A 13,597-nucleotide genomic window follows, 5' to 3' on the forward strand; every position below is an offset into this window, starting at 1 on the left:
GGGCAAGTTAGGACTTTCAGCTAGAAAATCATCTGGCCTGCACCCCTCTCTCACTGACAGAGAAACTAAGGGCTCTGAGCTTTAGTTTTCTTATCTAGAAAATGAAGCCAGGCCTCAACTTTCACTACCTCTGGCAACTCTTGCAGGGAGGAGGGGTCCAAATGAGATAACATATATAAATCATTTTATAAGCTCCAAAGAACTATATAAGTGTGAATTGCTGTTGGTTTGTTGTTATTGCTGTTATTCTAACTACCTAAAAGCAAGATCGAGGAGATAGCACTGGGAGTTCCACTTCCCAGCCATCCATCCTGGAAAATCATCCATTGTGGCTCCTTTCTTAGGTTTTCCACATGACTAAACCCCACGAGTCTTACCTAATAATAGACCCTGCAGATGGGTTGCTCTGGTTCAGTTCCTCCACGCACAGAGTAATCATCCTAGCTGGTCTGGTTCCCTTAGACCACTGGCCTTTCCTCCCCTCCCCCCAATACCCTATGCCCACCCCAAGGTGGGTTTTTACTGCTGGAGGAGGAGAAGCATCTGAGAGGACTGAAAATCCTCAGAAAGTATGAGCAGGATCATTGGTCTCCTGGTCTCCTTGGTCTGTCTTGTCAGGATGGGTGAGTTTCCAGCTTTCTTCTCCTCTCTGTCCTGGGGACGTAGTAGTTCTCAGCAAAAGTTTTATTCATTGGTTGCTTGACTCAGTATCTCAACTTCAGGTCCATAGGGATGACAAGTAACAAGTAGGGACGCTAGTAAAACACACTGAACTGAGAATCAGGAGACCTGGGACCTAACTCTGGCTCTACTATTAGTTTTTTTCCACTTAATAGTATTTTATTTTTTCCAATTACAAAGCTAGCTTTCAACATTCCCTTTATAGGATTTTAAGTTCCAGTTTTTTTCCTTCTCTCCCTCCCTTCCCTCTTCCCCAAGTCAACACACAATCTGATGTTCTACTCCTAATTTTCACCAAGTTATTTCAGCTTTCTACATATCCATTGCCTTATCTATCGAACAGGCAAAATGGTTCGATGGAAAGAGCTCAGGATTTGGAGTCAGAGGACCTGGGTATAAATCCCAACTCTACTACTTGCTGTCTGTCACTTCACTTCTGGGGGCGGGGGGGGGGGGGGCTCAGTTTCCTCATCTATAAAACAGGAGGCTTAGACCAGATGTCTCAAAGGTGCTTTCTAGCTCTAGAGCCTATGATGCCACAATCCTACTTGACATTATAAGGGAAATAGACATCATGAATATGAAACTTTTAAAAAGTTAAAAATGCTGAATATAAAATAATATTATCTCATTCTTCTTGTCTTTTTTTCATGAGACTCAAAGAGAAATGGTCCTGGGATAAGTTACTGTTCTGCTGTTATCTTTTTATATTCAGTAGTTTATGGTCTGTTTCATAAGTGGATGAAATAACTGCTTTTGGTAGTTAAATAAAAGTGTTAGGCTATCCAAAGCATCTTCTGTTTAGCAGTACCAGATCTTAAACTATGTATGTATATATATATATATACATATTTGTTTCTAATGGCAGCCATGTCTAGGGTAGGGGTGGGGGAGAGAAAAAGAAAAAAGAGGAATTTACATGATAACTTTATTATATATTTTAGAGGAATAGCAAGTGGTACATGATAGATTTGAAGTTTCATGTGCAATCATCTTTTTATCATACTATGCTATGGAAATGTTGGTTTTATTCCATAAATTTAAAATAAAATAAATAAATGTGGAAAAAAACCGTCTTCTGTGGCTCACTATGAGCATCACTGGCACACCCAGTAGCAAACAGGGCAACAGAGCTGATATAACACAGGAAACCAGTGCTGATACATGTTTTGCATCTTCTCTGCTAATTCTCTATATTTTGAAAGCTATTTGTTTCCTGTAGGTTAGAAATTGTAAGTAATTGACATGACAACATCTATTAAGATTTTATGGATCAATGTTAGTCTAAACCAGGGGTGGGGAACCTATGACCTCGAGGCCACACGTGGCCCTCTAGGTCCTCAAGCGCGGCCCTTTGACTGAATCCAGACTTCACAGAACAAATCCCCTTAATAAAAGGACTTGTTCTGTAAAACTTGGACTCAATCAAAAGGCTGCTCACCCAAAGACCTAGAAGGCCATGTGTGGCCTCGAGGACACAGGTTCCCCAGCCCTAGTGTAGGGGATGGTGGGTAACAATTCAGTCTGTGATAATAGTTCTGTTTAAGTACAGTTTATTGGCCGAGTTCTCCAGGACATTTGTATTTGTAGTGCAAGTGTTTGTAGGCAACTAGTGGCCACAGTGGACTCTGGGCCACTGGGTCTGGAGTCAGGAAGATCTGAATTCAAACTAGGCCTGACACTCACTAGCTGTGTCACTCTGGGCAAATCACCTTACCCTCTTTGTCTCAGGTTCCCCATCTATAAAATGATCTAGAGAAGGAATTGGCAAACCACTCCAGTATCTTTGCCAAAAAAACCCAAACAGGGTCACGAAGAGTCAGACACAACTGAAATGACTCAACAGTAACAACAGGAATTTGTCGTCTATCAGTCCATGAGATGTAGTAAGTCACTAATGAGGTGAGGAAAGAGACAGCTACATATGCTTCCTGCAGTCTTTCATAAGAGGTCTCTCTCTCCAGAGAAGACTACTACCTCTAGTACCACATTCTATTGATTTAAAGATTCTTAGAATGTTAAAGCTATAAAGGACCTTAGCAATCATCAAGTCCAACAAGAAAATTGTTCTAGAGTCAGAGGACTTGAGTTCAAATCCTGCCTCTGACACTTACTATCTGTATGTCACTTACCCCCACTTTAGTCTTCTCCGCTATAAAATGAGGGGGTTGGATTTAAAGGCCTATAGAGTTTATTCCAGCTCAAGGTCTATTAGCCTATCAACTCTCCTTTTACAGGTGAGGAAACTGAGATCCAGAGAGTGGGAATAATTTCCCCAAGGTCACACAGAGGCAGAGATGGGAATCAAATTGCAAAAGTCATCTAATTCCTACCCCAATTTTTTCTCTCCACTGCACTACTTTATGGATGGTTCTTGAAGTGGTCCTTTCTCTGATTTCCTATAGTATAGTGATCGTTGTCTAGCTCACTGTTTCTCAGCCTAAATAGATACCCATAACATTCTCTAGCTTGGACCCCTGTGCCCTGAACAGCCACAGCTTCCGGAATGCAGGCCTCTGAGGCTTAAGAAGTAGTAACTGGGAACCATGGAAAAGAAAGGTGAAGGGAAGAAGAAGATGCAGGAAAAAAGGCAAAAAGAACTGATTAGGCTGGCACTTAGAGGCTTTTTTAAAAAGGATCTTTTACATGCCAACAGAAAATTTGCCATGGACCCAGCCATGAACAAGTGGTTGGGAAGCCTTGCTTTATGCCACCTACTCAGGTGAATGACATATTGCTTCGTTACATCTTTTCTGTTATTTATGTTCTATATTTAAATCATTCACCATTTAATGCCTCATACATTTATCTTGTATCCACCAATCATTCTGTAACCTCCTTGAAGTCAGGGTCACAATAACAGATGTCTCTATTGTTCACACCACCACTTAGGGCAGGACGCTGCTTAGATATAACTAGAAATACTGGATGAGTCAAGCTGAAATGACCCAGGTCACAAAGGAGTTAGTGAAACTCAGGCTGTCTAACCACTATTTAGAGATGCCTCTAATATTATTGCTACACTAGGATAAATGTATTATCCCCAGCTATAGAACACCGGCAGAGTGGTTCTAAAAAAAAAAAAGAACTTTGTGAATCTTAAAGCACGATGTAAATGCGGGGGGAGGGGGAGTGGTGAAGAGAGTATGTGTATATCTCTGAATTAGGAAGCCCTGGGTTCAAATCCCACTTCTGATCCATATGGGGTTAGGTGACTCTGGGTAATTCTCTTAACCTCTGAGTGCCCCTGGCTGCTGTCTAAGATTCTAAATTATAGGGTAATTGCCAATCAGAATTGTTAGTTTCTCCATCAGGAGTTCCCTATAACAAAGAAATCACAAGTAAATGCGTATGTATGTATGTCTATCTTCTCCCTCCTCTCTTTCTTATACATACATATACACACATACATTTAAACATATGTTTACATACACACATGTATAGATATATGTATATGCATGTATGTATGTATGTGTATAGAGAGAGAGTTAGGGAGGTGAGGAAAGGTGCCTGCCCTTTTTTTTTCTTTCTTTTTTTTTTTTGGAGGGAAGAAGGCAGGGCAATTGGGATTAAGTGACTTGCCCAAAGTCACACCCCTAGTAAGTGTGTCAAGTATCTGAGGCCAGATTTGAACTCAGGTCCTCCTGACTCTTGGGCTGGTGCTCTACTCACTGCACCTAGCTGACCCCTGCCCTTTATTTTCACTGATGAAGGGAGCTCTAAATAAAAGATTTCCTCTACTAGTACAAGTTATCTCTGACAGATTAAATGATTTACCCGGGGTCAGACAACCACTGTGTATCAGAGGCTAGACTGGAACCCAGTATTTCCTGGCTCCAAGGCCAGTCCTATCCATTTATACCATGCTGCCTCATATGTAAGTCTTAGTGTGGTTTTAATCTTTGTAGCTTAAAACTTTAGTATGTATGAATATAAACATATGTATATATATTTTGCATATATGCTTATTAGTTATGTTATATTCTAATATATTACACATGCATAATTTATATACTGTTTTAAGATTTGTTAAGTTCTTTTGCATAACAACCCTTCGAGGTGCAAATGTTTTACAACTGGATATAATACTTTTAATATGTTATAATGATGTGTGTATATTCCTGCTTTAAGATCTACAAAGCACTCTCTGCTCATCAAATGCATTAAGGTATGATTACTGTTGCCATTTGACAAGCAAGGAAAACAATACTTGGATAGTTTAGCTAATCTGCCCAAGGTCACACTTCTAACAAGTGTTGGAACTCAGATCATTTAAGTTTGCTTATGTTTGGAGACTGGGGGACAGATGACTTGGTCCCTCAAGCGCTCAACTCTCTCTGAGAGTCTACAATCCAGAAATAGCACTGTTTCTGGAAAGCCTAAAATCTGGATTAGTTGTTTGTGTGTGTTTTCTTTCCCAGGTGTCAGCTGACATGAGTCAGTCAGAAAGTGGCAGCTTCAGCAGTATACAGAATAAGTGGTCAAAAAAATGCTTTAACCACACACAGCTTCAAAACTGCACATGCCTGAACCATGTGTCCAGAGTAACACGGAAACACTGTAGGACACAAAGCCACAGCTAAGAATAGACACAACCAACTTGATCCTTTCTTCCTACCAGTGGACATTTTCCACTAAAACTACAACTTTGCCTTAGCTTTGAGATTTCCAGAAAAGTCAGCTGATAACTCCCATTCCTATTGAGTTTAAGACTTACAAAGAATTTTCTTCAAAACAATCCCAAAGGCAGAGGTTATGAGAATTTTATAACCCTGATTTTACAGAAGAGGAAGCTGAGTCTCCAAAGACATGGTGACTTTCCCAACTAGGTTAGCACTTTACCACTACACTGTAGTGAGGAGGAACAGAGCTTTCCACACTCCCTCCCTATCCCTGGCCCCCATTCATCTATCAGTATGGGAGCTTAGCTGGTTTTGGCAACTGGCTTCCAGTGGATGCTTTCTAGCAAGAAAGGCTCAGCTTGAGGTCTCCCCATGGACTCATGTTAATGTGTCTGTGCTGGTTCTGTGAAAGGCAAAATCTGAAATTAAGTGATTAACTATCAAGCCTCACAAAATGACAATAATGTAATACCATTCAAGCAGCAGAAAGCCTAGCAATATGGCTTGGGTCTTGGCAAAAAAATGAATTAGAAGTGTGTCTTCAATATGGCACACTGCCACCTCTTCTTTCAGAGATCCTCAGAACCCTCACGTTGCCTAATTCTGGAGGCATGATGCATTGAGTACTGGATTTGAAGCCATAAAGAGATGATATTGAATCCCTAACTGTAAGTCTCTTAACCTCCCTGAGACTCAGTTTCCTTATCTACAAAGTGGCAGTGATGATAACAGCATCTACTGTACAGAATTATTGTTAGGTCCAAATGAGATAATGTGTGTAAACTGTTTTCAAGAACTATACAAATGTGAGATAATAATAATATCACCCGGCACCCTGTTGGGTGGCCCTCTGTGTTTTAAATTTATCTCTTCTCCCCGCTGCCTGCCTACATATATTCCTTGGCTCCCATCTCCATTTCTCCTTCCTTTTCTGGTTAGTCCTGGCTGTGGGTCCTGATCCCAGCTAATTATCAAGTTGTAAAGCAGCTTGATATACTAGGGCAGCAGTGCTAAGGGGCTGGTGTGGTGATCAGGGTTATTCAGTCACTACTACTTGTCCTTCTACTACTGTCCTACTACTGAGTAGTTGCTCAGATGTTTCTCAGTATAAATACTCCTTTACCACTCTGAAGAGTAATATCAAAAGATCAAAATTCTCTTCCTCTTTTTGTTAGCTCTGAGCCCCCAGCCATAGACAGCACATCTGGCAAAATACTTTAATGTTGCAACTATCTATCTCTATCTCTTCTCTAGGTATCTTTTCCCCTCAGTTGCCTCTTCCCAACTATATTCCCATTAACTACCTGCCACTAGCAAATAGTGTTGGTTAATAAGTTAAAAGTATTTGAAAAGGTTAAAAAAAAAAGGTAGGCAGGTTTTTTCCCTGCCCAGAGAAAAAGGTTTCAGGCTCTCATGAAGGAGCTCAAAGGGAGAAAGGAAACATAGGATTACTACCTGGGAGTTTGCAATTGAGTAATGCAACTTCTGTCCCAACATCCCTGTATAAGTGACCCAAGTAACCTCACTCCCAGAGTCCTGGCCCTTTTCTTTATGGTTGTTACCTCTTCGTATGATTCCAGTCTCCACATGGCTTTTTATAGCTTCCATTTCTCCAAAAGCTCCATGTCTTCTACTCCTCTAATCAGGAGCTGGGTTCCTCTATGATTCTGTTTCCTAAAGTTCCTGAATTGACTTCTAAAGTCCATCCAGAAGTATGACCTATTGTTCTTAATCCAACCTTGGGTAAATCACTTAGTGTCCCTGGGCCTCATTTTCCTCAACTGGAAAATAAGGAAGTTGGAATAGTTGACCCCTGAGGTTCCAGGTCTAGATCATTATCCTATGATGCCATAATAAGTATTTTTTTTTTAAAATAAATCTTCCCTTTGATTCACTACAGGGACTAATTTATACATCATAAAAGGATCACCAAACATTAACACTTAGTTTAACACCTATTCTTTGGCCCCTTTTCTATGATTAGATCCAGGTAAGACAAATTACTTAAAATAGACAGAACCCTGGGCCAGGAGGCAGGAGACCTGTGTTCTAGCAGTCACTTTGCCACTAACAGTGTGACCTTAAGCAAGTCATATCACCTGTCTGGGCCTCATTTTCTCCTCCTGTAAAAGGAAGGAGTTATTTTCAATGAATGCTAGAATTCCCTTCCACTCTGACATTCAACACAGAGGCAGGGAACCTGTGGCCTTGAGGCCACAGATGGCCCTCTAGGTCCTCAAATGCAGCCCTTTGAAAAGGTCTTTGAAAGGGCCACACTTGAAGACCTAAAAAGCTGCCTGTGGCCTCAAGGCCCTGGGCTCCCCACCCCTGCTCTACCATAATAACTCATATTTATAATGTGCTTTTCTTACAGTAGCCCTGTGAGAGAGATAAAGTACAATTAGCTTGATTTTACATATACAGCCTTATTAGCAGCTTTATTGCAATGGGTAGAGGGCTGCTTTCCAAGCCAGGGAGACCTGAGATCAAGCCCCTCCTCTGACACATAATAGCTGGATGACTCTGGACAAGTCACTTAATTTCTAAGTTCTCTAAGCAGCACTCTAAGACTCTAAATTGCAGAGAATTGCATTAGTAAAAAAAAGTTTCCTTACCTAAAAGTCCTCTGATCCAATGAAATCATGCTTCCTGTCTGTATCCCTTTGTGGTTGTTTTTCAGTTGTGTCCAACTTTTTGTGACCCCATTTAGGGTTTTCTTGGCAAAGATAGTGGAGTGGTTTGCCATCTATTTCCTTCTCCAGGTCATTTTACAGATGAGGAAACTGAGGTAAACAGGGTGAATTGATTTGTCTAGGGTCTCAGGTAAGTATCATGGGCCAAATTTGAACTCAAGTCTTCCTGACTCCAGGCCCAGAGCTCTAACCACTGAGCCATCAGCTGCCCCACTATATGCATCCCTTACATATGAGGGAATTAAGGCCAGAGACTAAAGTGATTTGCCCAAGGGCACATAACTAGAAAGTATTCGATCCAGGACTTGAATTGTAAGCATCTGAAGGAGCCCTCAATTTAATTCCATTCAACTCAACTAAACCAATATGATTAAGCATCCACTTTGTGCACCCCGGTACTGTGCTAAGTACTGGGAAGACACAGATAGAAACCAAAGAGTTCCTGCCCTCTAGAAGCTTATATTCTATTCATATAGTACTCATTGACCACCTACTGTATGCCCAGCCTTTTCCCAGCTTTATTAAGCTGTCCCACTCACTCTTTTTCGGGAACAGAAACTTGGAGGCCCCTCCATTATGCCCATATTTCAGATAAAACTGTGCTGGATCTAATTTGTAGGGAATAAGATCTTACAGCTTTAGAGTATTGAATTTGAGCCAGACATGAATTCAAATCCTGGTGTTTCCACTTACTACCTGAGGGGTTTTGGGCAAGACTTTGAGCCTCATTTTCCTCATGGGTTAAACTAGGGGACAAAGCTAGATGATTTCTAAGGTCTCTTCTAGCTCTAAAGCTTTGCTTCTATGACCATCATTTGATTTATGCTGATAGGCACTCCCATCAGCCAAGGCATAAAGCCTTCTAAGGGGCACATGCTGGTGGACACTGCCCACATACACTTCAATAACCACAGGAACAAGTGATCCAAAGCAAACACCATGGAGCTGTCATTTTGATAGCACCTGGGCTTCACGTGGCCCTACATACTTTTTCTCTGTTCTTGTGCCAATGCACTCACTACCACTGCTCACCCTCCTTCCAGTCTCGAGCACTCTTGGTACCTTGGCCAACTCTCACCACCTCTTGTCATATGCCCCTGCACTCTTTCTACTTCCAACATTCCCAAAATAATTATAACCAATCCCTCTCCTTTCCAGTCACCACCAGAGGAGGAGAGGGAATATTTTGGCTACGATAGCAGCAACTACTTCTTGGCCCTTCTCCTAGGCTTGCTGTGGCCCCCTCAAAGGGAAACACAGAAGTAGAAGATATTAATTCAAAGTCAGAACCCCCTTATAATCCAGAAAAAAATGCAAAGGAGAGTAAAATGTGATGTATAGATGGAACCCATATAGTCAAAGGGCCTGCCCCATTGACCAGCTGGAGTTTCTCCAGAGAAAAGTGATCAATTCAATAACCATTCATGGAGGACTCAATGTTGAATTAAATTGAAGGCATTGGAAAGACATGAATAGTATTTCTCGAGCTAGAGGGAGCATGTCATTTAGCCATAAAATCACATGCTCATAGCTGGAAGGGGTCTTTAAGATCTTCCAATCCAGTCTTCTCATTTTACAGATAAGGAAACTGGGCTTTAATGACTTTCCCATGACCACACAGTTTAGGCAATGACAGAATGGCAACTAGAAGGCAGCTCTCCAGGCTCCCAGACCATTGCTCCTTCTACAGAACAGTACTTCCCCATGTCAGTGCCACACAACCAATCTCCAGGCTAGACGACCTGATCTAAAAATTGAGTTCAAGCAAGCTTCTGGATAGATATTTCTGGGGGTGATCTTTGGCTGGAAGCAGCTGGTGCACACTGATCTTTCACCAAAGAACCAAATCAGCAAGGACAAAGATTGACTGAGCAAGATAAGAGTAACAAACTCCAAAGTGCAGCACTCCTACCTCAAGACTTCAAAGATCTGAGATTTCCCTTCATTCCACGTGCCTTAGCTTTGTTTGCCCAACTGGACTGTCAGCTTCCTAAGGGCAAGAGCCTTATCTTCTCTACCTCTTCTATCAGCCTCATAGTGTCCAGCACAGTGCCAAGCCCATAATAAGAAATAACAAGCCCATACTTACTTGTTCATAGTCACATCCCATAGTAGGCAACCAAGGCACCATAAACTGACTAGGAAAAAGCAAGGGAGACAAGGAACCTCGAGCCGGCCCAGCCCCTCCCAACTCCCCTCCCAGTCACATTAGAACAGTGCATTAATACATTCCTGCAGATTAGTTTAGCAAAGGTACACAATCTGGAAAGGCTTCAGGCACAGGTGGGAGGGGAGGACCCTGGAGGACTCCATGTAGTTTGTGCCTTGAGCAGGGAGAGCTGGACTGGAAGAAAGATGAAAAAGGGAGTGGGTGAGATCCGTCTTCTGGATGAGAGAGCAATGCAAACCATAAATGTCACTAGGGAATTGGGAAGCATTGAGTTGGGCCAAACCAAATGTTTTTGGCCCCTAAGCTCTTCCTGCTTTGATTTTTCAATCCAAGAACCATTGAAGGCATGCTTTAGGTTTGATTTCCCTAGATACATTCCCCAGAACATCCATGTGTAAGAGGGAGTCAAGGTCTACGCCTACTTGGGCATGGTTTGTTATGTAAACAGGAAGCCAACCCTCACCCCAATAGCAAAGGGGCAAAGTTTATTACACTTGATGAAATGGTCTCTCTGTTCCATATCCAGGTACACACAGAAACCTAGTCAAGGACTGTGTTTTTTCTATACAGATTTCTTTCTTGGATTAAACTTTCCCTATAACTTTGACTCCTTGGTCCCAGGTCTACCTGCTGGAGTCAAATAGAATATTTCTCCTTGGGGGGAGCTAGGTGGTGCAGTAAGTAGAGCACCAACCCTGGAGTCAGGAGGACCTGAGTTCAAATCCAGCCTTAGACATTTGACACACTAGCTGTGAAACCTTGGGCAAGTCACTTAACGCCAATTGCCCTGCCTTCCACCCCCCCCACCCCCACACACACAAAATAGAATAGTTTTCCTTACTATTCCATGGTACAACATTTCAGATACTTGAAAACAGTGATCATGTTCATCCTGGGGGCAAGGGGACCAGCAGTGGGACCCAGAACCTTTGATGGGGAGTCATCCTAGTTGTAAAAGACTACAAGAATCTCACCTATAAAAGCTTCTGAGATGCTGAATTTTAGGAGGAACAATAACAAAATAGATCACGTCTAAAAGAAGGCAACAGGATGATGGGGACCATGTCATATGAGAAACAGCTGGAGATGTTTAGGCAGAAGGCAGGAGTGGGGAAGGAGGGAGATAAGATTGCTGTCTTAAGGTATTTGAAGGTCTGAACCTCCTCTAGAGGTTCTTAATCTAGAGTCCATGTTTAGGTTTCAAAGGGTCGGTGAACTTGGACAGAAAACTAATTATATCTATATATCTTTATCTATAACTTTATATATCACTTCCTTCAATTATGAACATAGATGACAAACATTATTCTGAGAATGATACTTAGGTTTCACCAGACTCTCAAGGGGTCCACGTCATACAAAAGCTTAAGAACCCTACTCTAGAGGGAAAAACTTGATGGAGGGAAATAGTATGGAGGTTTCATCCGAAGATGTAAGGTTTTATCTAAATAAAAGGACAGACTTTCTAATAGTCTGAGCTGTCTACCAGTGGAATGGGTTACCTTGATAAAGTGGTGGCCTCCCCATCACTGGATTGTCCATAAAAAGGTTTTGTTGCCATCTGAGAGGAAGGGAAAAAAAGATTCCTGCTTGATAAGGTAATCTCTGAGATTTTCTTGGGTCTGTGACTGTCTTGGCTGGGCAGGGTGAGAATTTCCTTCTCATTTGTTAAATGTCTCCCCCTTCTTAGCTTTCCCTACTTCCCCTATAGTTCCTTCTGATGCAGATGCCTGCATTCCAGACCTGGCTGGTCCCTTCTTATCCTAACGGAGTATCTAGTAAAGAACCTGCAAAGCCCATGCCTAGTAAAGGCACCCATTTGCAAGATGGGTTTCTGGGAGTAGAGAGAGAAGGCAAAAACTGCAGTCATGAGAAAAAGGCTCATTTGCAACTTTGAGTTCATTAGCAACATAGCAGTAAAGAGCTTCCCAATGTGTTAGCTGCTTTATATGCAGACCAGCTCAGGTTCTGTCCCCGTCAGAGAGAGAAGACCTCCCCCAAAACCCTTTTCTGTGATGTCATTGACGTCCATTCTAGAAGGCTCAGCCAAAGAAGCTCGATCAAGCATGCTCTGGCTATTTCAGATGAGGCAGACATGGCTTCATGAAGCAGGCCGTTGAATGAAACTCCTAGGATAAAGCTCCATCTCACCTGTGCAGCAAATCCAAAGGGGAGGACTTTCACTTCACCTCAACACAATTCAACTCCTTGGTGACTCCATAAGTCTCATATAAAACTTAGAGAAAATGTAATCTCCTTCAGGGCAGTGGCCATTTTGTTTTTGTCTTTCTATCTTTAGTGGCTAGCACAGTACCTGGCATAAATTAATTAGGTGCTCAATAAATGTTTGCTGCATTGAAATGGAGGGGAAATAAAGCTTGGCTAATGGACTCAAACTAGAAAGACTTGGAGTTGGGGCTGAGTCAGGGACTGTTTGTCATCCAAGGACCAGCCTAAGTAGCTAAGTAGAATCTGGCTCATTCATCTCTAGAAGGTCATCCACCAACTGATGAATTGGGGTGGGGGTGGGGGCTATAGTAGTGAATGAGAGGCGGTGTAATATAGTGGATAGAGAGACAGTCTCAGGGTCATGAAAGCCCGGGTTTGAGTCCTGACACTCACACATATTGGCTGTATAAACCTAAGAAAGGAACAATCTCTAAGTGACACAGTCAACTCTCTAAGACTACCATTTACAGAAGAATTGCCACACTACATGAATGGAGGAAATTTCCTACGAAAATTAAATCATGGATCCCAACCTGATTTTTTAAATGATGAAATTGTTTGCTAAGGGTGTACACGTACATGTGTGTGTATGCATGTATGTGTATTACATGAGCAGAAGACTGCAATCTATATCAATGAAGGAGATTGATACCATGCTCACTGATGGAAAAAACAATCACAGATGCTTGAAGATGAAGTGAGGGATGGGGAAACTGGGTCACAAAGAAATTCTATGACTTGCTCAAGATTATGCATCAAATTATAAGTTTAGGCAGAGCCAAGATGGTGGCTGGAAAGCAGGAACTTGCTTAAGCTCTCCCCCAAATCCCTCCAAACTCCTGTAAAAAATGGCACTGAACAAATTCTAGAGCTACGGAACCCATGAAATAGCAGAGGGAAGCAGGTCTCTAGCACAGGAGAGCCTGGATGGTTGCTGGAAAGGGTCTATTGCACAGTGCAGGGAGCAGAGCACAGCCCAGTGGTGGGCCTTGCCAGGACAGACCAGACCAGGAGTCAGCTGGCTGGAACAGGACTTAGGGCCATGAATCATTGAGCTGTGGCAGTTACCAGACTTCTCAACCCACAAACGCCAAAGAGTAGGTTAGTAGGAAACTGCAGGATCGAGGTGAGAGTGGTCCAGCCTCATCCCTGGGGGTGGCAGAGGTGGTGCAGTGGTGGTGGTGGCAGCAGCAGGAAGCTCC

General features: G+C 42.4%; 1 protein-coding gene across 1 annotated transcript in view; it reads left to right on the forward strand.

Moving 5' to 3' along the window:
* The first annotated feature begins 619 nt into the window (after positions 1 to 619).
* SIGLEC15 (sialic acid binding Ig like lectin 15) overlaps positions 620 to 13,597 on the forward strand; it is a 29,227-nt gene continuing 16,249 nt past the window's right edge. Inside the window, exon 1 of the mRNA XM_036746141.1 lies at positions 620 to 623. Within this exon, the coding sequence (XP_036602036.1) occupies positions 620 to 623 (4 nt within the window). The remainder of the gene's footprint in view (positions 624 to 13,597) is intronic.

Source organism: Trichosurus vulpecula, chromosome 1 (genome assembly GCF_011100635.1).
Source record: "Trichosurus vulpecula isolate mTriVul1 chromosome 1, mTriVul1.pri, whole genome shotgun sequence".
NCBI classification, from domain to species: Eukaryota; Metazoa; Chordata; class Mammalia; order Diprotodontia; family Phalangeridae; genus Trichosurus; species Trichosurus vulpecula.